The sequence below is a fragment of the Pieris brassicae genome, chromosome Z (assembly GCF_905147105.1).
Source record: "Pieris brassicae chromosome Z, ilPieBrab1.1, whole genome shotgun sequence".
Lineage (NCBI taxonomy): Eukaryota > Metazoa > Arthropoda > Insecta > Lepidoptera > Pieridae > Pieris > Pieris brassicae.
In genome coordinates, this window is record NC_059680.1 from 6,021,767 (window position 1) to 6,048,449 (window position 26,683).

Below are 26,683 nucleotides of genomic sequence, written 5' to 3' on the forward strand. Positions count from 1 at the left end.
CAGTATTATTTGTTTACATATGCCCAACAATGAGGGCTGTAAGAGGAAATGTTTTAAAATAAGTTTCATATCAATTAACATCACATTGCACGTTCATTAAACACCAGTAAGCGGCAACAGGTCACAGGTGACTGCACTCGAAATGTGTGCAACAATTCTCTTTATTTCCTTACTATTCTGTACATCTATCGCGAAAAGAGACAAAGACGACAGGTTATACGACGATCTCAACTATGTAAGTACAAAATACAATGTTTCGCGGCCAACTACCACAGGTCGGTCTCTGAAGGGGGAGATGGTTGTAGAGAAATTTGTTGACACATTGATGGCAAGCGAGAGATACCTTAAGCTGGTTGAAACAGTAGAAAAGAAGATCAGTCACCTCGATGCAACTTTTCACGACCGAACAAACAGCATATTAAAGTATTTAGCCGAACTATTAAGGGTTGTAAAGGCACCGCATGCAGAAATCATGGAGGACACCCTGAGATCGCTAAAACTTGACTTGGAAAGATTGAAGCAGTCTGTGGCTGAGAAATTAGCACAGATTCCGACTATGCGAGGTGAGATGATTGACGATTAAGTTTTTTTATGTAATATCAGGCAAACGGGCAGGAGGCCCACCTGATGTTAAGTGACACCACCGCCCATGGACACTCATATTGCCAGAAGGCTTGCTAGTAAGTGTCTTGCCGGCCTTTCCAGAATTGGTACGCTTTTCGTTCGGGTTCGGGAAGAATTTGCAAGTGAACGGTAGTTTCTATTTGGTTAATGGAACATATTTCTGCGCCTGTCTTGGTTTTAAATTAATCAATCCTGAAACTCAAATTCCCTGGGAAGGTGATTTTCTGACAGTTCAAAGGCGTATACTAGGCCTATAATGTTCGATTACCAATAACACAGTAAGCTGTTGATCGTTTTCCGTAAAAATTGTCTTTACACCAGGCGCAGAAATGTGGCGTTTGTGGAAGTTATTACCCAGTAGTGTTATTAACTAAATTATTGTTTTCTTTAATTTAGTATAAACACACAACGTATACATAATTATCTTGTATCGAAACAATTACTCGTCACAGGCAAATCATGTAAATGGTATTCATATAGTAAATGTGTTTTTGTTTGGTGCTTCATTATTTATCAACTATCTACACGTCGAAATATGACATGCTCCAGTCTTCGATCAACAAACACGCTAGCTACTTCTCAAAATGGTAGTGAAACGGTTTTTTCTTATATATCTCCTAAGCGGTTTATGCGAAGCTAGGAGTGAGAGACACGGAAAGCACAAGAATGACCACGGCGATAAAATGTTGTGGAAAAACGAATATGAAAATGAATTAACCAACGCAATGATAAATTCGAAGAAACATCGAAATTATACTCGGGTCCCACAATCAACATCCGACAGTGAAATGGTGTTAGAAAAGTTGTTGGAATCAATAACATCTAGTGAAAAATATTTAAAGAAAGTTGATAGCATAGATTTCAGACTAAATAGGTTAGATATAGAGGTACATGAAAAATCTAATAGTATTCTTAAATACTTAACTGAGATCTTAAAAACTGTCCAGAATTCAGGATACTCAGAGAAGATGGAACCGGAATTAGATAAAATAAAGCAAGATATAAGTCATATAAAAAATATATTTGATAAGAATCTACGCGCGAGTGATAAGGGTAAATAAATAATTTTAAGAATATTTCTATCTGCACCTTCTCGTGCTATTCGGTATGTCGCAGTAGTTATTCATACGGTTTATTTAGTTAATAGGACAAGATTTTGTTTCATAATGACTAATAACCATGACAAAAATGCCGGTTAACCTTTTAAAACTGATCGTATTGTACGAAACATACGTAAATTATGTGCTCTATCTCATCTAAAGTGTACGGTAACATAAATAATTTCAGAATTTGATGCCAGTTCCCCGTGTGTTTAAGAAATTCTTCATTACTTAAAATATAATTGTTTAGTTGAAGGGACCGAGTACCAAATGGAAACGTCATTGGATAATCGATTGACATTTTTGGAGAGTCATATGAAGAATATAATGGCTAGTGTCGAATCAATTGCCTCGATTATATCCGAAGTGAAGACTCGACAGAATACAAGAACTGTAGTCAGGTATGTATTGAGTGCCTTTTAATTTGGTTCATTTTGCACCCTTGTTTTATAATAGAATATATAAGTATAGTAAGAGGTACCAGTCCCTTTACATGTATTATTTTTAATCTATGTTACTAAGGGAAGCTATTAGTATTCTAGAGGTAAAAGATTAAAATTGGTTCGAATCGATTGAATTTTATCGTTATAAACCAACAAATTTTCTTTCTTTTTAATAATATTAGTATATATAATGAATTTTGCTTGTAATAAATACAGTATTAACGTACCTATGGTAGATATAGTCTGTTTTTTGTGGTGCTGGCATGGCATGGTTTTGTAGAAGTAGAAAAAGGTACAGTGGTATTGACTGTATAATAAATGAAACTTGTAAACACAGTGACTAATAGAATATTGTTACGAAGACGGGTCGACAGCAATGTTTCTAGATTTCTTTCCACTTTTGTAATTTCCATAATGTTACCCTAGTTTTCAGGAAGCTGAAACCTTTTTTCAGTCCGTTTCAGATCATGTGTAGTAGAGTGGTGCAGTTTTCAGGAGACCCGTTTACAGGCCTAGGTATAACCCTTTGATGAAGGAATATTCTAGACCAAACTTTCTAGGTGTGAGACAAGGACGAAATGATACGAGAGAGAGAGAGAAGAGAGGAACTTTCACGAAACTAGACTGAGCACTCTAGAACGCCGTACGACAAGGACGGAGCAACGTGCGAAAGAGACAGAGAGTGCGGACGTTCTAGAATTGTGCAATCGCTGCTCAGTAGCAAGCCCGCTTAGAGAGTTCTCGAATATTGTTTAGAATTATTCCCAGGGATATATAAGCCAGCCGAAACGCGACTAGTCACCTTTAGTTTTGAATGCGATAACACGAGAGGAACACCGAAGCGATAAAGTGCGAATAAAGTGATTACAAGTGATAAAGTACTGTGTGAAGTGTGCATAAGTTAAGTAATAAGTGATTGTTTTTGTGTGTTATAAGTGCATCTCTGCAATTAATTTGTGCTCATAAATTCCTCATTGTTCCTCCTAAGAAATAAACCCTTGAATAAATCTACGGCCTTTTCTATCCGATCCCCTAGCTCGTAACATTTTGGTGTCAGAAGTGGGATAGAAAAATGCTAATTACTCCAAGGGAGTATCGTGAGGAGTTTGTGGCAGAGTCTGCAGCAGCTTCGGAGATGCAGACAATGAAAACTGATTCGTTAAAAGATAAGTTTGAAAACCTCGACAGTAGGTTATCTAAACAGGAGAAACGCTTGCTTGAGTTAGAAAAGGAGATTCAGTGCCTTATGATGTCAGGTTTTGTGGAATCATCTGGAACGCTGGAAACACCTACCTTTAATGGTTCTTCTTCTTGGGGGGCCTATAAGGTACAGTTTGATGCTCTGTGCAAGATGAACGGTTGGAAATATGATCAGGCTGTAGCTGCTCTTATGTTGGGACTGCGAAGCCTTGACCGTTTTAGAAGCCATGAAAGGTGATGTGACACTAACGCGACTGCTGGATGCCCTTTAATCACGTTATGGGGACTCACATTTGGAGCCAGTCTATAGGGCTCAATTACGGGAGAGAGTGCAGCAACCAAATGAGAGCTTACAAGAATGGGGCCTGGAAATGGAGAAGCTGGTAAGGAAAGCCTATGCATCCTTACCAGATGTAGCAGACAAGATATTAGTACAAACCTTCATTGATGGAATAAGAGATCGTGAAGTCAGGATAAGTGTTAATCTTGGTCACCCCAAGAACCTGAAGGATGCTCTAGCCCATGCGTTGGAGGTGGAGGCGATTCGGAAAGATCCTCAACCTTACCGCATTAGGGCTATCACGGAAAAAGCTAATGTTAAACGTAGGTCAACCTGTTACACCTGTGGGGAAGTAGGGCATATGAGGTTTTCGTGCCCTAAGAAAGACTTCCGAGGTGATGTGAAGGTTAGACGTGGGAATACCTTAGTCATCGACGGAGAAGTCAATGGAACTAAGTGTAACCTAACACTCGATACTGGAGCTTCACGAACAGTGATCAGATACCAACTTTTGAAGACATTTTATAAAAGCCCTTCTAGAGGATTTGTACAGCTTGTTACGGCAACAGGTCAGCGCATAACCGATCTGGGAGAAGGTATCGCAACCTTCAAGATTGGTGGAAGTTTATACAGACACAAGGTTGTTCTTGCCGACATAGCAGATGACTGCATAATCGGATTAGACTTCATGAAGTATTATAAGTGTAAGATAGATTTGTAAAAAGGGATGTTTAAGTGTGGAGAACAGGAAGTCGCATTAAAAGGCAACTTTGCAAATAGTGGTTATGACGTTTGTAGAGTAATCAATGTGGACGGACAAGTTAGTAATCAACAAGAGTAGAACACAGTTCGAACAGTTCCGGATAACTATAAGGAAGCCTTGTCAATACTTCTATCAAAGGCAGAGGGACAATTAAAGAAATTTTCTGACATGTTACTACTCATGAAAGAGAGCTAAGAAGTAGTTCAGATGATGTGTCTCATGGACCGTGCGATAAAGTTAACGAACAGGATGGAAGGGATAATGAACGCGTGAGGATACTAAGGACAGACGCCATAGGTCCAGATTGGTGTGGGAAATTAATTCAAAAGCAGCAACAACAAGATTCTGACATTAAACCAATTTTGAATTGGATGAAATCTTCAGCTGTCAAACCGCAGTGGAGTAAAGTTGAATCTACAAGTAACACTACTAAGAGTTACTGGGCTCAATGGGACAGTTTAGTTCTACATAATGGAGTGTTATGTCGCAAATTGAAAAATTCTCAAGGCGATCATTTGCAGTTTGTTGTACCAAGATTCAAGGTTCGCGACATATTAGAAATATGTCATAGTGACTTGTCTAGTAGACATTTAGAAGTAAACCGGACTCTTATGAAGGTTAAGGAAATGTTTTATTGGATACATTATCGTGAAGATGTAGACGACTGGATCAAGAAATGTAGAGCTTGTGCAGCTGTTAAGGATAAGTAATGAGGACGAGCATGTCTAAGGAGGGGGTAGTGTTACGAAGACGGGTTGACTGCAATGTTTCTAGATTTTTTTCCACTACTTAGAGAACTTTTCAGCAGGCTGTAATATGATTTCTGACCGTTTCAGGAGAGGGTTAATCACATATTAGAAAATTGTAATTTCCATAATGTTACCCTAGTTTTCAGGAAGCTGAAACCTTTTTTCAGTCCGTTTCAGATCATGTGTAGTAGAGTGGTGCAGTTTTCAGGAGACCCGTTTATAGGCCTAGGTATAACCCTTTGATGAAGGAATATTCTAGACCAAACTTTCTAGGTGTGAGACAAGGACGAAATGATACGAGAGAGAGAGAGAGAAGATCAGAACTTTCACGAAACTAGACTGAGCACTCTAGAACGCCGTACGACAAAGACGGAGCAACGTGCGAAAGAGACAGAGAGTGCGGACGTTCTAGAATTGTGCAATCGCTGCTCAGTAGCAAGCCCGCTTAGAGAGTTCTCGAATATTGTTTAGAATTATTCCCAGGGATATATAAGCCAGCCGAAACGCGACTAGTCACCTTTAGTTTTGAATGCGATAACACGAGAGGAACACCGAAGCGATAAAGTGCGAATAAAGTGATTACAAGTGATAAAGTACTGTGTGAAGTGTGCATAAGTTAAGTAATAAGTGATTGTTTTTGTGTGTTATAAGTGCATATCTGCAATTAATTTGTGCTCATAAATTCCTCATAAAATAAATCTACGGCCTTTTCTATCCGATCCCCTAGCTCGTAACAATATGTTATGCATTTAAAACATTCTTTCGCTTTTCAAATCTATCAGCAAAATACAGAGATATAATAATGTATGTAATTTGAACAGGATCAATTGATCAATTGAATCTTTAAATATTTATTTTTAACTTTCCTTGAAAATATTTTAACTAAACATATGTAAGTTAATGATGCTTCGGATATAAGGTAAGCTATTTGTAAACATCGCGATAACAATTTTAGAGAGGTTTATGTGTTCAGACAGAACCATGTGTCTACACAGTATTAACTGTGTGTAATGAAAGTGTCCAAAAATAATGTGGCAACAATATTTTTGTTCTTAAATTTTAAATACACGCGGTTTCTACTGATTTATTTTAGCGGAACGATAATGTACACGTTCAAGTTAAAATCTGTTTATTTAGGAATTTCTTCTAGCACTAAGAATGATTCTTGTATGTCAAAAATGTATTGGAATTAAGAATCGTTTCCTTACAGGCCAGACGCAACCGGTTCTTTGGAAACAATTGGACTAATTTCAGAATTTAGAAGAGCATTACAGGAACAGAAGTCGAGAAAATGTGACTGCAAGTTAGTATTTATTTGATATATTTATCGTCCTTTTTTATGAGTACTACATAATATAATACTCCTTAGCGGTTCTTTTTGATTTGATATAATACTAAGTGATTCTTGATGAGACCACGTTTATTTCAATAACAATTTTATTCGTAAACTTTACTTAATTATAAACTTTAAAATCAGTGGCGGGAATAACAAAATTTCAAGGTAAATGCTGTGAAATTCCTGCCGCCCTCGCCTTTACAATTTTCATGTCGTACATTATTTTTACATTCCAACAATTACGTTGAAATTGCACGTAAAATAATTTTAACCATCCAGTACTAGGACTTACACGTATAAGTTGATAAGGAAGAGAGAAATACAGTTTCAGCATTTTCACTTGCAAAATGCAAAGCGTGAGCTGAGGGCGCAGATGTGGATTTCTATTTGCCTCTAGCTAGTTCCCCAAGAATATGTATATACACCAAATATAGACTGACAAGTGAGAAGTGAAAGTCATCGGCAAAATTTGTGGCATACTTCTATCTACATAACATCTGAAAACGTCAAAATGTGTTCTATGAGTTAGCAAAGAAAAAATCGCTCCCCAAATTTACTGCCCCAAACATCTACCACCCTCAGCCTGCTGGTAAATCCGCCACTGTTTAAAATAGGTCTTTAAATAATGAAAACATTGGAATAACGTTTAAAAGCTTGGCCGAGTTCCTTGCTTTTAACTTTTCCTCGCTGTATTGCAATACTTTTACGCAGAGCGAGGAACGATACCACTTAAACCTTACTCTCCAAGAGTCTCCACTGAAATTTAATAAAATTGAAATTGGAGGAAAAGTTACCGTAATATATTTATTAAACTGGATTTAAATAACGTGATCTAAATCTTAGTTGATAGCGCACAGTGGAACTATCATATAAAAATTACATATTTAAATAGGAATTAATTTCAAATACATTTAACGTTTTATATTTTCGTAGCCGCGCAGTAAATGAACACTTTGTTTCCAGGATTGGTAGAGTGGATCGCATAGAAAGATATCCAACCGATTGCCAGGAGATTCAAATGCAGGGCTTCAATGTGTCTGGGATTTATAAAATTAGACCCGATGATATGGAGCCTTTTTACGTCTTATGTGATCTTAGCAGTGCGGGCGGTGGCTGGACGGTGAGTTTAGAAAAAGTATACGGCTTGTTTGCAGTAAGAACGTGCTAGTGGAAATTTAAAGTCGAGTTCATACAATATATAGGTATTTATGAAAGTCATACAATGTAACCTAATCCAGGTCCTTAGACAGGGCATTTAGATTTTATGCTAAACCATAATTGTTTGGAGGCAAGCTTAATGTAACGGTATAATCCATGAGAACATAGGTTTAGTTGTTTTATAAAATTTAAGCCTCTGCACTTCAGAAATAATATTTTACTTCTTTTTATAATCCATATAAGCTTTATTCTACTTATCTTATAATCTCTGAAACTACTCAACGGATGTTTTCATGTTCAGCGCTGAGCAAAGATAAAGAATATGAATTAGAGATTCTCAATAAAATGCATTTGAAAATTATTTAATTACGTTACGTTAATATAATACGTACATCAATAAGTGATTTATTATAATGCCTATACATTACAGGTTATACAAAATCGATTTGACGGGTCCCAAGACTTCTTTAAAACATGGTCAGATTATAAGTATGGGTTTGGTAACCTGGCAGGTGAGTTTTGGCTCGGCCTCGAGAAACTGAACTATCTCACGAATCAGAAACTCTACGAATTGAGAATTGAAATGGAATCTCAAACCAGCCAAGAAACTTTCGCAACATTTTCCGTGTTCACTGTTGGACCTGAACATGAAGGATACAGGATCAGTACTTTAGGCACTTATAGAGGAAACGCAGGTCTGTAAACAGTCTTTAATACTTTTATGGTCGGATTATACAAAATATTTTGAAAATTCTGTTTCGACGTTCCGCGTGCTTTACGAGTTAACGATTTAACGGAAACACTGAGACATTGAATATGTACATTTCACATACATATATTATGCAGATTTTACAATATTTCTTAATATTCATAATAATTAAAAATGGATAAATAGAAAACTTAAACGTGCGCAACAAAACTATATCGAAATTGGGTACCAAAATTAAAATTGCCGTTGCAATTGGAACCTACATGTGAGTCCTGTACGCAAAAGACAAGAAAGTCTGAGCCCATTACAAAATGTACTCACTTTTGCTAATAGTGTTTTGTTATTAGTATAATAATAGTAATAGTCTTTATTAGCAACCCTTAATTATAAACATTGAAGTTTCATTAATATGGACCCGGAAAAACAAAACTTTTAACGTAAACATTTAGGAACCATCATGTCCTTGCATTGTCAGATTTTGGTTTGGTTTCCACCATTGGACATAGGCCTCCTCCATCCGGTTCCACTGGTGTCTGTCGTGGGCCAGGCACGGTTAGGTGACTTTTCGACACTGGTTTTACTTAGCTATATTATGTTATCATATTGTTCTTGGATATTCTTAGATTGTTCATTGTGTTGAACCGAAAAAATATCCTTGCGTGATTCCAGTTTTAGTGGGTACTAAAGTGATCAAAATATAGTATAGTATATTATGTTAAAATAAACAAACGATAAATATTTTTAGGCGATTCTTTGTCATACCACGCGGGTCAGAAGTTTTCCACTCCCGATGTGGATAATGATGAGTGGAAGGATGGGACCTGCGCGGTAGAACATGGTGGAGCGTGGTGGTACAAGGAATGTGATAAGAGGTATACTGTACTCACTAGTGTAATCAGCATATTACATAACAAGCATATTTATAATAAACAGTTTCATTTAAACTATCTACGAGTATGAGTATTATACACCGGTTAAAAAATAAGTTTAGCAGAAAAACTTATTTTATCTTAATGTTATCTGCAGAAACCTATTGTTTCCACGAAATACTATTTATGTTGACAGTAACTTGAATGGCAAGTATTCCCCTCCTGAAGATCACCATGGCCAGTCGATATACTGGATTTCGTTCAAGGGGCCTAGTTCACCACTTGCCAAGACCCGCATGATGATCAGACCGTTACCTGCCAGCAGACCTACAGATTTCACTGATCAATCTAGGGTAATATCTTGAATGTTTTAATTTTAGACACGGAAATGTATAAGAAGCCTCAAATGGGTCTGGGACCAATAAGCTGCAACTTTGTGATTACATTATCTTTGCTAATAACCTGTACTTAAGAGTCGTTTATTAAGCCATTCAGTAAAAATATATGTAAGAACACTTTTGAAAGCTATAACGAATTTTCACTGCTTACGGGTCTTTTCAGTTGCACCGTTCTTAAGATACTTAAATTAAATTTATTGTTTTTTTTATTTTTCTCTTCAAAACAATAATATAAACGCAATATATTAAAGCGATAAACAGAAAGTTGTACTTATTACCTCTCAATTTGATTTGTTTTCTGCATAGAAAATTATGGAAACTTCCAAAACAAAACCATTGGACAAGCAAGCAGCGCGTAAAGAAAATTATGATACTCGCCACCCTCCCTACCGTTATGAGGACAACCTTCGAGCCGAGGGCTTCTTTCCGACCTACGCTTAATTTTAAGGAAAAATGATTTAGTTAAGTGTTGAATTATTGAAATTTGACGCAACACTCGGTTTATAGAAAACATGTGTTTTATTTAAAAACATATTTCAATGAATTATTGTTTGAACTATTATTATGTTATATAGGAAGGCGTTATCTCTAACATACTTTTAAGATAAAAATCAAGCATTTTTCATAACACAGGATTTCTCTCAATTCAATAATGTTTAATAAAAATTGTAAGATTGTCTTATCAAAGAAATTTATTAAGAAAAATCTGACGTTTTACACTATTCGCTTACCGTAATTAAGTTCGTAAGCCGCTTGATTACCTTTGTGATTTCATTATTAACTTATAAATAATTTTTATAGTAACATGCACTGTTTTTGTTGTATTCGTCCATACTAATAGTTGTATTATTATATTAATTAAAAAAAAAAGAATTCTTTAAAACGTAGTAGATTAAGGTAGTTAGATGGGTCCACCGCGATACTGTTATTACGCTGTAATAAATTTTGATAAACAGCTAAGGTATTGATATATTATATACAACATTATTAACGACTTATCTATTTTATTTATACCCATCGCAAAGATCTTTCTTTGCTTGTAAAGTAACTTGTAAGTATTTAATATTACACTGCATAAATCAGAGCATATACATTTTATAAATAAAAATCCATAAAAATTCAGTCTCATTTCTTTATTTTAGATGAATCAGCGTCTGTTAATTGAGCAACAGGAGGGACAAACTCGTTTTAGTACAAATTTTATCAAGTCTTAACGAATGTTCTATCTATAAATAAGAAATACATGGGCATCGCAATATCTTTAGTGCCTTTGTACAATGCTTAAACTATTTGGCCCATTGTATTTCTGTACAAGCAAGCACTTACAGCAACATATCTTACCAGATGTGACAGTGTGTGATGTTCAGTTTATAGTAACTACGAATAACTACGTAGTGTCCTTGGACTTGTGAAATTGACATTAAGCAAGTTATCTTTAACTCAAAATTGTCTATTGAAGGTATTTGAGGACATAGACAATCATAAATTAAAGTAACTTGTGTTTAACATTAGTCAAAATTTTATTATTATATACACCTTATGAATATATAATATATAATATGCCGTTAGATTCTAGAGAACACAAATTATGACGTACACTCATTACGAGAAATTGTTACAGATGGGTTTGATCGTCTGGTTAACTTCGGTTTCATATTAACTGCATGATTTAAATTGATGTATATACAGTTGATACACAGATACAAATAACTGTAGTTTGTTAGGTTTTAGGGCGTACAGCGCCATTTACACGTAACAATTTCTCGTAGTGCAGCCACTTGGCGTGTCGAACACACTATACTAAGTACATTTTAATATTTATAAACTAATATTTTACAATCATACTGACCTGTTTTTGGTATTTAACACAATTTAACTCTATAAGTAAACGATTTAATCAACGAGTGTTGGGATAAAAAAAATATTTTCGTAGAGCATCTACTATTTAATTAACAAAGGCGAGAACGATTTACTATTGACATTCAAATTAGCTATTAATTGATAAAGTCCAAACAAGTATAAAAGGTTTGAAATTAAATATTATCTGTCCCAATCACTCATATTTGAAATGGCTATACAAATTAATTATCATTATCTATGCCAGGCAGTGTCAAGAGAATTCAAAATAAGAATACATTTCAGTACCGTTATATAACTTTAGTGCAAACGTAACGTCCACTTAAGGTGGACTCTTTATGTGAAAATTAATAGGGAAATATTTTTATTATCCTTCTTTATTCAAAAAATAACTAGCCGAGAGTATAAAGCCGGTGAATTTATCTACAATTCTTTTCTGCATGCGTGTAAACGAACCCTAAGAATGACCTGGCCTAAACTTTAACAACGTCGTAATTTTTACCTAAAAATAATTCTTAAACTATAAAGAAATATAAAATTAAAATACGTAGCACCATAAACGTAAATAAAATATTAAACACCTAAGACACGTACACTAACGAATTGCACTTGCCATTACCTATTTACACTTAACTACCCACCACCACATTAAAAACTATAGTGGAGACTACAGAAACTTAAGCATTACTAAAGGTTATTCAGTGTCGAAAGTCGAGACTTAGTGATGACTCCAGTCTGTCATGGGAGTTCAAATCACGACTCATATAACCATCCTAGAATTTAAATGAAAAACTACTTTTCTGCTAAAGATTATATGGGCGTTAATGTGGTGTTGTAACCATCACACATGGGGTTATTTCTGTGGGTTGGTGTGATCATGGGAGTGAAGCCGAATAAATTCGAGAGATTTTCGCATTTATCTGTGATAATTATAAAATTCACGTAAATTTCACCAGTTTTTAACGATAAAGCAAGAGTACATTCGGCGTTGCAAGCGCTCTACAACGGCCGAACTATTACGAAAAATTCCAGCATTGTACAAAAATCCCCCGTCAACTTAACCTAAAATTGTCAGCGCGTGAGCATAACACAAAATCAAACGCTTAAAACTAATAGGCGGAGATTCGACAATGTCCAGATATACGAAATTAAAAAAAGGTAAAATAACGGATAAGCGATTATGAAGCATACGCATAGATAAAACAAATTGTATTTATAAACATCGCGTTAGTGATAAAAAAACTGTGTGTCAAAAAGAACAAATAAAATATTCATATTTTATTCATCCATAGTAAAAACTTGCCATTGAGTTTTAGTTTGCGATTTCAAAGTATTAAACGCTCGTTTAAACAGTGAACAATTTCGTCGTACAAACGTTCGTACGTTTAAAAAAAGGTGTCAAAAAGCGTATACACATATGCCTCCAATCGACTTTTACTTATTCATAAAAACTGTGTGGAAAATATCTACTGTACATTCTTAAAGGGTTCAAACATGCAAACACTATGCCTCATATCGGCTCTTACTCATAAGAACTAAATTAATTGCACTCTTTTTTTTGTCTATCAAATTGAATTTACACTGTGACAAAATAAAATAGAGTTAACTCGGTGCAATAGGTTTGATTTTTATGAATATAAATATATAATAGTCATGTTAAGGTCCACCGGATAATCCGGGGCCTTAAAACCAATCTGAAACAAAAAAAAACGTACGTCAATAGACAAATTAATATACTCTGCCCATGTTTAAGAATTCTGATACTATACCCGCTACGAGATGCCAATAAAGTTGTAAGAATGTCTCACAAGTTTAATGACGTCAATGACATAGTTTATGCTGCAAAATTAAAATTCATAGGTGTGAATATAACAACTGGATATACTATTTCTAAATAAATCCAAAGAAAAAGTTTTTTTTACAATTCGAACCAGTACTTTCTAGATATAGCTTTCTTTATATAAGTTATTTTTATTATGGAACTCTCAATGGAACACGTTCAATGAGGATATTTTTGTTATCACGTGATCTACGCAGACGTGTATAATTCTTTTTTTTATACAACAGTGGGCCAAGGAGGAAACACGACTCACGCACAAAGGCTCGCGCCGGCCTTTTAAGAATCGGTACAGATACCGGCAAACTTCTTGAGCATTGAACAAGGGAGTGGGGGAAAGTTTGCACATCGTACACAGCGCGAGACACGTCACTCTCTCGCCGCGGCGCACCTTCGACCACCCAGTGGACAGTGCACAGACAATACCTAAAAATCGCTTCTGCGCAGGCAAGGACATTTGTTCAAGATGTTTGCCGGTATCTGTACGCTAGTTTGAAGGAAAAGTCAAATTAGTGGATCTTGGCCTTGAAAATGTATAACTATACCTCATTCATTTGCGTCAGCGGTTGTCTGTTCACTCTCCGGACGCAACGAATCAATACAAGCGACAATTTTGAGAGCTGGTCCAAGCTTCATAGACAGCGCCATCACCAAGTGTTCAGGCTTGATCAGAAGTAGAGCTTCACCATCCACTTCTTGCATGAGGAACTCGTCCGCATAGCCGGCACAACCCGGTATGTTGCGGATAAATTCGCACACTTCGGTAACCTTAAATGTAAAAATCATAATCAATAAACTTTATGACAAGAAATCTGTCAGAAAGGCCGCGCATGGCGTGTTGTTTTTAATCTGTATAAATAATTTAACACGAGTAAATGATAATACAATTTTGAGGTACACATTCCTAATTTGCAAATTGTTTGATACAATTTTCGGTCCAATAGCGACATCTGACAAATGACATAAATAACATAACCATTTATTTTTAGTCTATAGTCTGTTTTAGCTTTTGTAGAAATTTTAATAATATTTATATAGGACTCAATTTTTAATATTAAGAGCCATTGCCCACCTAAATATAGTCTAGGATATCTTTTTAATTTATCACTCCGTGTTATTCACAGTGATATGAAATCAGGTACTAAATGCATATATCAAGAAAACCGACACTTACGGTCCACTTATGAGCGTTGGGCAGTTCTTTCGCGTCTTCGTCTACTTGGATTGTATCAGGTGCCTCCGAAACTTCATTGCTAGCCTGACTAGTACTGGGAAGATTGGAGTCGTTGCTTGACGATATCCGTGGTAGACTAGTAGTAATATCCATCCTTGCTCTTTTGCCAGCTAAAGTATTAAAAATATCGGCGTATATAGCATTGTTGGTCTAGTACCTTCATCGACTCTCGTCCCTTTCTATATTTCCCCATATGGCCTCGTACGGTGTAGGATAATATCGTGAGGAAACCGGCATGTCAGATAAAAGACTGTTCATCTACTCGTCTATGAAATAATGATCAAAGAAAGATGTAACTGGTAATAGCTCTAAACAACCCTTTGGTTGTAGAGCTACTGGACTACTATTATATTGGAGTTATGGAAAACTTTGTATATCAAGCGGAAACGTTCAGCCCTCAAATCTATAGGTTCATAAAAAATAATTTTGAAGTATTCTATTACGCCATCCCAAGGCTTTGATATTGAATACAAATAGCATGAAAACGTCGGTATTAAAAGTAGTAACAGTATTAGATATAAAACTGATTAGTATATATAACTAGTTGCCCCCGCGAACTGCGTTTCGCGTTTGTATGATTTTTTACTTAGCCCTTTTAGCTGGACACCAACTTATAGTACTATGCTACCCCACAGAGACTGTTCGTTAAACAGGAATAAAAACCTATGTACTAAATAACTTTTTTCAATTTCATCTCCAAAAAACTTTCCGAATTTAAGCCAGTCCAGCCTTATTCGAGTAGTGCGCTAAGAAACTATCTTTTTATTTATATAGATTAAAATTATCAGATTTAGTTCTACTAGAAAAATATAAAAAATAGGAATGTTTGTATAATTGTTCATTTGTTTATACCGTAGAGATACTCACGTGGCGGTTCATCCGTTGTTGCCTTTTCTTTTTCTTGCTCCTTATCACCAGAACTCCATTCGCGGAGCGGACGATTCACCTTAAAATTATTAAATTTTAACCACTAAACCATTATCTGTTCATAACTTATTGATAAAATGTTATCCTTTATTTAATAATGTCTCCATTGAAATATATAAATAATAATCTGTTTTTTTTACCATTGAATTGATTATATGACTATAATCTATTTAAATACAACAGACATCATTGTTATAGAGGCGCACGTGCCCGACACACGCTTGACTTAGATAAATGTATGTATGTCTATAAATTTAGAAACTAAACTTTGGACACTATTCAAGTTTCATAGGTTTTTTGGAAGTAATGCAACGAATGCGTACATCAATAGTAGATTTTTACAGAATAGTAATGTACAAACAGATGTATAATGTACATTACAATTACTATTACTACTTTTCTGTTTGTACATTACAATTACTATTACTACTTTTCTGTTTGCACATTACAATTACTATTACTACATTTCTGTTTGTACATTACAATTACTACATTTCTGTTTGTACATTACAATTACTATTACTACTTTTCTGTTTTTACATTACAATTACTACTTTTCTGTTTGTACATTACAATTTATATTACTACTTTAACAGCATTAACAGCCTTTGTAGTTCTTAAAGGACACGGCCGCCCCGATTTTTTCTTCGACCGACAAAGTGTCGTTGTATCTGTTGATAGTACGATATACGAACATACGGCTGATACTTAGCTTTTGAAGTGTCTGGAATATGACCGACGGCTCCTATTCCATATTGTAATTTGATAATAAACGCGATAAAATATGTACAATGGCGCAAAATCTAAAGAAGTTTTTAAAATATAAACGTGTTCCAAATTCAAAATACATTCCAATTGAAGAAAAAAAAAGTTTTTATGTAACAGTATTTATGGCCAGACTGACGGCTGTCAGGTGGCGACATGTATCTCGTTCGTATATATTAAGTTTCTTATGTAAAAAACAATAAATTTTTTATAATGAAAAATAAAGTTCTTTAAACTTAATAATAAATATCAGCTAGCAGCTTGTATAAAAAAGTGCAGCAAGGAAAAAAAAAATCATTTTACTATCACTTTTATTAAACTTACGGCAAATGGTTCAGCTGCCTCTTGTATGACGTAACCTTCAATCACGTGAGTCAAAATGTTCGGTTTGACCATCGCCTTGGGTAACCCCTTGTCCGTAACTGGAAAATAATTTTAACTCTTTAACGAATTATTATATTTTATATTTAAATCATTATACCTGAGTTCGATTCCCGGTGTTTAAAAATAATAAATGGTGTAGCCTCACTACTCGTTTGGCTATATTACTGTGTTAATCATCCCTATCTTCCCAATCAATGGATTCTCCACCGGGGGTCGAACGCACGACCCCAAATTGGGTCACAGCCAAGCGTCAAGTTAAATACCTTGTTGGGAGCTGATGTTCCTTGGCGTACATTGGCTGCTCTTGAATGTTATCGAACTTGCCGCTACAGACGTAGTTGTCGGTGACGTCATGGTCGCTGACGTCACGCTCGCCGATGAGGACATCGTCGTCGATGACGTCACTGCAACTGGTGACTGTAAGTATAAGATTAAAATCAGTTATGATGTAATTTAAATTCAAACATATAGCACTTTCCCTAGAATTTTTTATTCAAAAATTGCCTGGAAGTAATCACAGATCAGCGATAAGACCACCCATTTCCTCTTAAGAGTTTTATAACTTTTTCTGTTTTATTGAGACCACGCAAGTCTTTCGAACGATGTTCCATAAAATTTTACAAGTCTCCCAAAGAGCATTCTAGGAGTATTCTATTATTTATAGAAATATACACAAACAATACCTGCTTAACATTCGTAGTAACCGTGCTGCTAGTGGGTGCCGAAGAGATGGAGGTAGAGACAGACGTGCTTACGGAAGCCTCCGAACGCTTAGAACCTTCAGATGACGGAGAGATATCTGCAAAAAGGTTTTAACCCATATAAGTCAAGGGGTCAGAGAAACATGGCTTTAAAATGGGCTATTTAAAGTATTTAGTTATAATTGAAAGTAATCTATATAAAACATGGGTTTTAAATGCATCACGAAATAAAATAACTTGTAAATAAATTTAAAAAAAAATTAAAACTCGGTCACGTGGCACAAAACGGTCACAGATTAGTCGATCGACGGTGACGTAACATGCTTGTAAATAACGTATTCGTTTAATCCTACTACTATCTAGGAGTTTGATCAAAATATGTATATTTGTGTTACTTATGAATCATTAACTCGGCGGTTTGTTTACGTGATTACAAGCATACGTCACAGGGACTGACGCCAAGAGTTTTCAGGAGGTTTCTTGTAATTATGAATGTTTAATTTAAAGCCATAAATAAAAATAACAATTTCTGTAGGTTCCATAGTGAAATGTTATTTAAAAAGCTCATTGCAAGGGAAAATTAAAAAAAAATGCTCTATGAAAATCTTGTAAAACCTTTTTTTAAATCAATAAGTAATGACTAAAACCTACTTGGTGTGGTGACAGTTGTAGAAATAGTGACGTCACTAGCCGGCGCACTCGATGGCACGGCCTCCGTAGACGCGTCAGAGGTCGACACTTGCTGGACTGTCGTCTGAAAAATAATATGTTAATGTTAGCCGGCATTGGCCAGTGACATCCGAAACCGTCACTTTAAACTCAGTCAGACATTGTTGTATGTTATTTAAGGTATATACTATACTAGGTATATGACAACAATAAATTACACGAATATTTATTTTGCACTACGTGATTTCTTTATACGTAAATATATTTTCGTTAAACGGAATTTATTGATTGGCGCTGAATTGATGTTGCCACTCAACATTACTCACCAGCGCCACACAGCCACATTACTTAACTGTTCCGTAAATAATACAAAATATATTTTGAAACAAAATAAGAAAGAGAAATAAATTTTACTTTACTCTGATACTATGTACCTACTTTTAATACTTGTGTACTTTAATAGCAAAAAAGGTGGCAACCCTTGTCAGAACCCTTCGCGGGCTTTGCCCATTTAACAAGTGAAATTGCCCAACACTGATATAACTTTCCAATAACGTAATAGTATACATAAAAGGGTTCGTGTAGTAAAAACGTAAAAAAATCCCTATTCGTATCTTTTACTGCGTATAGTAGAATTATTTTTGGATAAATCATTTGCTACATATTAATGGTAATTAAAATTGTTCAGAAAATTTATCTCGGGGTCATTAATATTTATTAATTTACATTAAAATACTGTACAATTGAAATAATTATATAATAAGACGAGCAACTGGCGGCCTTATCATTAACAAGATGAGCGCAAGAAGTGCATAGTAATAATTCAGTATATTCATTAAAGACGAAAGTTAACGACACGGTGTGCACAGATAATGCTTGTATAGTAGAGATTTAAAGGGAGATAGAGTAGAAGCTAGGCGGATGGGGACAGTGAATACCATAGCTTCACTGTGAAAACACTAAAAGATTGGCAAAAAATCATACGAATTTAAAAAAAAACTTAAAATAAATACACAACAAAATAATGTTAAAGTACCAGGCTATGGCGAAATCACTATGTAGAGTATAAAACTTACCGAAGCCGGCATCTGCTGTGGCTTCTCATCTGGTTTCCCTTGACTTTGTTGAGACACAATTTGTGACTGTAACGGCACAACGGAGCCTTGTACCGGTGCCGTTATTAGTCCAAGGCCTGAAGCCTGGATTGTTATTTGAGGTGTACTTAAACTGTTTGACGATACCTGAAAAAAATTAATAAACATTAAATTTCCCGCTAAAACATCAAATGACGTATATGAAACGGGTGTCAAATGTCAAGTTTATTTGTCATGTAGAGTATAACATAGACATCGTTTAACGCCTTCTGATGTAGTCATATATCCGATAATTACTCAAAATAAATAGAAATTATTGGGTATTTGTATTCAGGGGGTTTTGACTAGATTTAAATCGAAAAAAAATGCACAATTTATTAAATTGTGCATTCTTATTAGTTGTAGACAGAAATGTGTGTGTTGCCTCTGTTATCGTACGTTACGTACGTACGAACATTTTCGTACTTAGTACTTACATTGGACATTTGAGTAGCGTTGAGTGACTGTTGTTGGATAGCCATACCAACTGAAGTTTGAACCAACCCGCTTCCAACTAGACCCTAAATGAATAAGTAACATATTTAAAAAAATACTACTTTACGTAGTATTATTCTCAAATTTATACAAAATATTTTATCGTTATCTCTCTGGAGAGAGAGACATATAGTACGTAAATCGTTCTTAAAGATGTTTTTATTGATCTTCGTAATTTATTAGTGACATTAAAAAATCGTATCAAGTAAAAACTGTATTTTAGGGAAAAAAATAGTTTTTAAAATGTCTAAAACGACGCCTTTATTATTTATAGTAATCCCGATATTTATTTAGAATTGAATAAATTGAAATAAATAAACTTAAGTGGAAATGTGCCCACATGGCAAGAGGAAAGTAGAGCAACAAAGAATGAAACTGGTGACCTAGGTAGGCAGACAATTTAGCAGGTGATAATTGTAGAGAGTGGCTCAGTTCAGACAGAAATGGCCGGATTTGGATGAGGTCCGTGCCAAAAAAGGGCACACATATTGGACGTTTTTCGCACGTTGGACGCACAGAACTATTCCATACCTTTCGGATACCATTCCCTAGGAATGAATGAGGCGATATAAATATAGTTGTATTTAACGTATCAATTAAGATAAGACTAAGAAATAAGACTTATTTATAATATTGCATCATCTTAGCATTATTTAACTTCATTCATCGGCGCCATCTATTTTCAATTACTGTAAATCCTATCCATTGAATTCTGCCAACCAAGTTCATTATATAACAGAGTACCAACACTGTTGCGCCATGACTGTGAATCACTTAAAGTGGTTGCATAATTCAACTTTCTTGGATGAACTTAGCTGTTAGATATGAAAAAATCCTATTAAGTCTATAATAATCTTCCTACCTGCTGATGTGGAATAGTTTGGACTTGCGTTAATGCATTTTGCGCTGGTTGACTAGTGCTTATTTGGCTAACTAATGTGCCAGGCTGACCAGCACCACCCAACTGCAAAATAATATTTAGCAAATGACTAAAAAATTAAAAAAATCCATTCATGGATTCTTTTAAAAATTAATATCGCTCTTTACTTAAAATACCCATTTATAGTTAAAGGCATGTATTCCAGAACGTCAATGAAACTTAAATCTAGATTATAATAATATAGCCTTTGTGTTCCGAAACACTTTGATCTTTAATGTACTTCAGTATATCTCGGAGTTCGGTGTGCTTCTTGGCAAAGGCCACCTCAAACCATTCCCACTGTTCTCTATCCTTTGCGACTCCTCTTCGGGTGTTCTTAAAGTCCTGGTACTGAGCGATGCTTGATATATATTATGTTTTTTTTTTGTTAGAGGGCGATGGCCTGATATTCCCGCGATGTTTTTTCCGGACTCGTGGTAATAAACGTCATAACAGCCGGTCTTATTTTTTCACCTTTCTTTCCCAACCTTCTGAAGGCTTCGATCTTATTTTTGTCACATTTAAATACAAAGTTCGAGTTTATTATATTTATCCGAAAAAATATAAATTTATCAACGAAGCTAGGAAAGTAGTCGATATATTTATATTTATTTTATTCTAGAAATTTAGCTAGATGGAGGGGTTTTAACGAATTTGTCTTACAATCTTTGTTTGGTAGGAGCAAATAAAATCCATAAATAGCACAAGTCAGTTTATTTGAACTTGGGCCGCTTAACACCCACCTGTAAATGGCTATCTGAGACTATTACGTAATGTACGTATGTTAGTACAATCGATAATTTTGTGACCAGTTCGTATGGATTACTAATGTCTGTTTATTATTTGTATTTCGTTTTGCACTCAAGGAGCTCTTTATTCACTGTTAGAACTAAACGTCACAACTTAACAAAAATTCAATCGTGTTATGGATCCGTTTGATTTTATACGTCAGTAGAAGAATTGTTAAAATGTGTTTCTTTCTCTTGACCACTGACTTTATATTTATCTATTACTAAGTTGTATTTCCAGACGTTTTAACTGTTATAAAGTCACATTGATCAAAGAGTATTTTAAAAAGACAATCAACATGCAGTCTATGTAGGTAGTTGCACAGGCATCTACCCGCCATATTATGTAAATCTTGAGACAAACGTCGTATAGAAAAAAATGTATCGACAGCTCTTGAAATTAGATTTAATTTAGACGTACTAGAATACAGGCCAGTTTAAAATGAACACGGTTGTGTCATGTAGTTGCGGGAAATCAAAATCTTCCTGCTTTTCTTCACGTTATTAATCCTACATTGAAATAATGCAAAAATTTACTAATAAAAAAGAACTAATAACATAAATATTTTCTTTTTTTATAATTTTGTTCAAATACATTTATTCCACAATTTTCGTAATAAAAACTCAAAAGGTAAGAATTAGATTAACTTACTGGATGAATTTGATGCACCATAGATATTTGCGGAAGGCCTGCCAAAGGCAAAGTCTGAGCGACTGAACCCACTGGTAATGCTTGTTGCATCCCTAGTAATCCTAGAAAAAAAAATTATAAGTGCAAAAATTTCACCAGTCCATTAATTTTCGCAGCGTTCCCAAGGTGAATATAAAATAACATTTATTAATTTAAAAAAAAAAACTTCTTTAACGACATAAAACACCAACTTATACTTAGCCACAGATTTCTGTATCTGTTTGCAAGGCAAGTAGGTTTAGCTTGATGCGCTTGACACTCATCGTTTTTGTTCTAACGCCGGTTTCCTTACGATGATTCCTTCGCAAGGGCGAGTGTTAAATGCGCACATAGAAAGCCGGGGTTCGAACCCACGACCTCAGAGATGAAAGTCGCACGCCTAAGCTACCAGGCTAAGCTCCATATAACAGATATTTGAATATTTATTATAATTGAAATTTGCATTGCGCTGATTTTCTACAAATACTACTCATTACTATGTCTTATCTGGAGTTTTAACTATCGAGCATTTTATGTGTATCGGAAAAACCATAGACAACATTAATTAAATGAATGAGTTTCATACCGGGTGTCCAAAGACCGCTCCCGAAAACTGGAAGTCACATATTCTACTCAAACTACTGAATAATATGCATGCTATAACATAATTACTCAAATAATTTTAGTTTTATTCAACACGAGTTAAAATCAACGTTCCAGACTTGACATATATACTAGTATCTATTCTCTCAAGTCTCAAGCCTAAATCAAGTCTTGAGCGTTGTCTAGTTAAATATGGAAATTGATACTGATTATAGCAGGCCAAATTGTTTTGTTAAACATAGAGATAATTATGTGTGATTAAACTAGTTATTGATGAAAAATCGGGCGAAAGTCGCTGTATACTTTAAGAACTCGTGAAATTTAATAAAAAATTCTAATTAAATTTGTCATATATAAACAATCACCTTGTTGATACTGTTGGACTAGCTGTTGGTTCTGCTGTTGCTGCAACAATTGTTGTTGTTGTTGTTGCTGCGCTTGTTGCTGTTGTTGCTGGAAAGGAATATTGTAACATTTACATATATCCAATAAGTTTGATAAACAAGCAGTATATACTTTTATTTATGGTTCTTTTTACTATCATTACGATTTCAATTGTTATTATTGTAAGCCTTATGATTTTTTACATTTTATTTAATATTTTTTTATATTGATTACTATAAAGAGGTAGTCTCTGTTAAAATTGCGTATGTTTACAACGATGCAGAGAGCAAACATTTATTTTATATTCTTACAGTAACTTAATACTAATACAACGGGAAAATTATTAACACAAAATTTAAACTAAGAACATAATATAATTTATAAATAAAAGAATAAATAAAACATAAACATTTTTATAACGATTTATAAATATTGCAATTATTGTGAAATCAGCCTGTGTGCAACTAAATATATCAGTCGTACATTACCTGTTGCAATGCCTGTTGCTGCATTATCTGTTGCTGTTGTTGTTGTTGCTGTTGCTGCTGTTGTTGCTGTTGCTGCTGCTGTTGTTGCTGCTGCTGCTGCTGTTGTTGTTGCTGCTGTTGCTGTTGCTGCTGCACATTTTTGTTGTGAGACTGTTTGTCTACGCTCGAGATTTGTGTCATTTGGCCCGTCGAGTTCATAACCAGTAACCTAGAAGTAAAATAAAAGATGCTGATGATGATGCTGAAGAACTCTACTCTTTTCTTAGTTCGTTAGCAATATATAAAGCAACGGCGTTACAACTTTTTAGGTCTGGTACTCAGATTTATGTGCTGTTCCGTGATCATTTGAAATAAGCAAGTAGATCAACCTTTTGCCTGACACACACCGTTGACTTTTTAGGTTTCCAAGAGAAACCGGTTTCCTCACGATGATTTTATTCACAACAAGCGAGTGTTAACTGCGCAGATAGATAGTCTATTGAAAGTCTATCTACCTTCGAACTCAGGGATGAAGTCGCCATTTAAAACAACTAGGCCAATACTGCTCCGTCCGTCGGCAAACCGGAACCGTTAATTTATGATTCTTTAACTAAATAGAAATACTTACTGCGTTTTCTGCTGTTGCATTGAATGTTGCATTTTATTCGTTTGATTCGCTGCATCTTGCTTCGGCGTAGATGCACGTACACCCACTCTCATCCGTTGCTTTGCCTGTATATCAATAGCACGTGTACATAACGGCTAAACGGCTGGATTTTTATGTTGAAATTATTAAATAAAAGGAAAAAGAACGAAACGAACGTATTTAACGGTTTCGTAACTGTAGAAATGTGATATCAGTAATTAAAAAGTATGAACATAAGTTGGTTATGAAATATTTATACGTGTGTTATACACAATTGTTATATTGTTTTTATCTTAATAAATTAGGGTTTTTTTTGTAATCATTGTATTACGTTCATAAATTAAGTTCAGTTAGTCTGTGACACAGTATTCATTGACTGTTAGGCAGTATGAATTTCGCCGGGTCAGCTAGTTTATAGAAAATGGTGTACATAATAATTTGTACCTTATATTAATTAATAATTAGCTCTTCTATGTCTTTTATGACATTTAAAAATAAAATGTTATAAAGTGTCGAAGGTTCTTGTAATATGAATAGCATTATTAAATAAAAAAATCCACATATATCACTATTGCCATGTTTTGAATGTTGCAAAATTTAAAAACCTGCATTAAATAAAAAAAAATATCAGTATTCCAGTTTTAGAACCAGTCTGAAATAAAAATCTATGAATATCAAACTATCAGGATTGCCATGTTTTAAGTATTGCTAGTTTTGGAACCAGCTTGAAATAAACATCTATGAATATCAAACTATCAGTGTTTTTGAAACCATTTTGGCGAATTAAAAAAATTATTAAAAATAAAACTTACAGCGTTTTGTGCCTGATTCGCGCTAGTCTGCGTAGAAACACTAGAAGCTGGTCGTATACCACTCGAGGGCAATATGTTTGACAGTGGCCGGGGTCCTTTTGACATTCCATCAGTGGAGACTCTTGGCTTAGTGGTACTGACGGTTGACGACGCCACACTTTCACCTATAACAACATTGTTATATAGAAAATTGTATTTACATAGGAGCGCACAGCAATAGTCGCACAGCCACACATATATATAAAAGAAATAATCGCAAAATATTGCTATGCTTCGAACCTCAAAGACGGCTGGACCAATTTGAGTTTTTCATTGATTCCTTGAACTCTGAAGAAGTTTTTTTATTTCTATAAAATAGGAAAACCATAAAAGACAAAAACTGTTTTATTTAGTACCTAGATTTTATTCTGGAAAGGCGAACAGTCTTTAAGGGGTAGCGTAGCAAAATTTTGGATATGTTAGATAAGGCTAACTAAAAAAATAATATAAACGATAAAAGAAATTCGCAATAAAATCTAGATGTTTAATAAAATTGTATTTTATAAAGTCTAACAATGGACCAACTTCATTTGCCTATTTCTCTCTCAACTTATTAAAAGAGAGAAATATATGAAGAGACTTTCAGTCATTCAAAGATTCATTCTCGTGTTTCCACAAATCAGCAGTTTGGTAAAATTAAAATTATATTACAGTTAAACAAAATCTGTAGAATTTTAACTAAGTATTAGTTTATTAGACACACAAGTAACTTGTAAAAAATACAAATAAAAAAAGGTTACATAATTTTTAAGACGTTATGTAACTTCGTAACGTTTTTTTTTACAATTGTAATTATACATATTTTAAGAGTGTATAGACATTTTGGAGATAAGTTTTTTACACATAACAATTACCTACAAATTCTTGTTTGTTTGCTTTTCAATATATCGTTAACTTATTATCTTATCGATAAAGGTATTTAAAAAATGTAAGCCAAAACGATCCATCAATTTTGGCAATACTAACTGGTATGCTGAACATTATTTTGGGGTGAATGTTGTATGAACATAGAAGGCGGTGGATCCTGCTGCGAGCCTCGTATGAAGATGGGGTTCGGGGCTAACAACCCGCCAGCCGGTATCGTCCCAGCTTGCAATCCTCCGGCCCAAACTTGGGGTATGGCCCCTGATATCTGCCAAGGAGCAAACTGCATCTGTCCACCAGCCTGTGAATATCACCACACATTAATTGTGCCCATAACTTATAAACATATAAAGCGCAGCAAAAGTAACATTCGCATAGATTATAGAGTCACATCAATGTTAAATATCAAACATAATAAAATGTTAAATGTCAAAAACAATCGACAATCGCAACGGCATATTATATGAGTCACTTCAATAAATCAAAATTCATATAGATTATCATAAATAAATGAAATAGTGAGGTACGAACTTTTATAAATTGTTAATATATTAAAAAATTGCGGAAAATTGATATTTTGATTTATGAAAGTAACTGGACGGTACATTGTATTAACCAACCTGCAGAGGGCTGATGATTTGGGCTTGTGGCTGTTGTCCAAGAACTGGCTGAGAGACCTGCACACATTGAGTTTGAAGTGGTACAGTCTGACCATTTCCTGTATTCACTTTGCCTGTTGTTACTTTCCCTCCACTCATCCCCTACAAATTTTAAATATATAATTGTTTTAGCGTTATATGTAACGGGTCTGGCCATAAATACTGTTGCATAAAAACTTTTCTATTTTCGACTTTTTAATG

General features: G+C 34.7%; 2 protein-coding genes across 3 annotated transcripts in view; one reads left to right on the forward strand and one right to left on the reverse strand.

Annotated features, from left to right (window-relative positions):
- The first annotated feature begins 97 nt into the window (after positions 1-97).
- LOC123718399 (techylectin-5A-like) lies at positions 98-10,729 on the forward strand. Of its 2 annotated transcripts, none has more exons than XM_045674819.1 (8): positions 98-563; positions 1,975-2,125; positions 6,370-6,462; positions 7,459-7,615; positions 8,084-8,348; positions 9,108-9,234; positions 9,428-9,584; positions 9,936-10,729. In XM_045674819.1, exons 1-8 carry the CDS (start codon positions 143-145, stop codon positions 10,068-10,070), a joined length of 1,506 nt encoding a protein of 501 aa, XP_045530775.1. In that variant the 5' UTR covers positions 98-142; the 3' UTR covers positions 10,071-10,729. The 2 variants fall into 2 exon arrangements, with proteins under 2 accessions (XP_045530775.1, XP_045530774.1); XM_045674818.1 differs by lacking the exon at positions 98-563 and adding an exon at positions 933-1,677.
- An 18-nt stretch (positions 10,730-10,747) lies between these two features.
- The window catches only part of LOC123718400 (polyhomeotic-proximal chromatin protein-like), a 34,934-nt gene continuing 18,998 nt past the window's right edge, over positions 10,748-26,683 (reverse strand). The window contains exons 11-29 of the mRNA XM_045674820.1: positions 26,444-26,584; positions 25,926-26,124; positions 24,921-25,084; positions 24,091-24,194; positions 23,619-23,691; positions 23,484-23,531; positions 22,977-23,064; positions 21,991-22,091; positions 20,494-20,595; positions 19,574-19,657; positions 19,080-19,244; positions 17,986-18,088; positions 17,317-17,432; positions 16,897-17,050; positions 16,574-16,671; positions 15,425-15,503; positions 14,498-14,667; positions 13,869-14,091; positions 10,748-13,180 (exon numbers count right to left, since the gene is read on the reverse strand). Of these exons, the coding sequence (XP_045530776.1) occupies positions 13,870-14,091; positions 14,498-14,667; positions 15,425-15,503; positions 16,574-16,671; positions 16,897-17,050; positions 17,317-17,432; positions 17,986-18,088; positions 19,080-19,244; positions 19,574-19,657; positions 20,494-20,595; positions 21,991-22,091; positions 22,977-23,064; positions 23,484-23,531; positions 23,619-23,691; positions 24,091-24,194; positions 24,921-25,084; positions 25,926-26,124; positions 26,444-26,584 (2,211 nt within the window). The 3' untranslated portion in view covers positions 10,748-13,180; position 13,869. The remainder of the gene's footprint in view (positions 13,181-13,868; positions 14,092-14,497; positions 14,668-15,424; positions 15,504-16,573; positions 16,672-16,896; positions 17,051-17,316; positions 17,433-17,985; positions 18,089-19,079; positions 19,245-19,573; positions 19,658-20,493; positions 20,596-21,990; positions 22,092-22,976; positions 23,065-23,483; positions 23,532-23,618; positions 23,692-24,090; positions 24,195-24,920; positions 25,085-25,925; positions 26,125-26,443; positions 26,585-26,683) is intronic.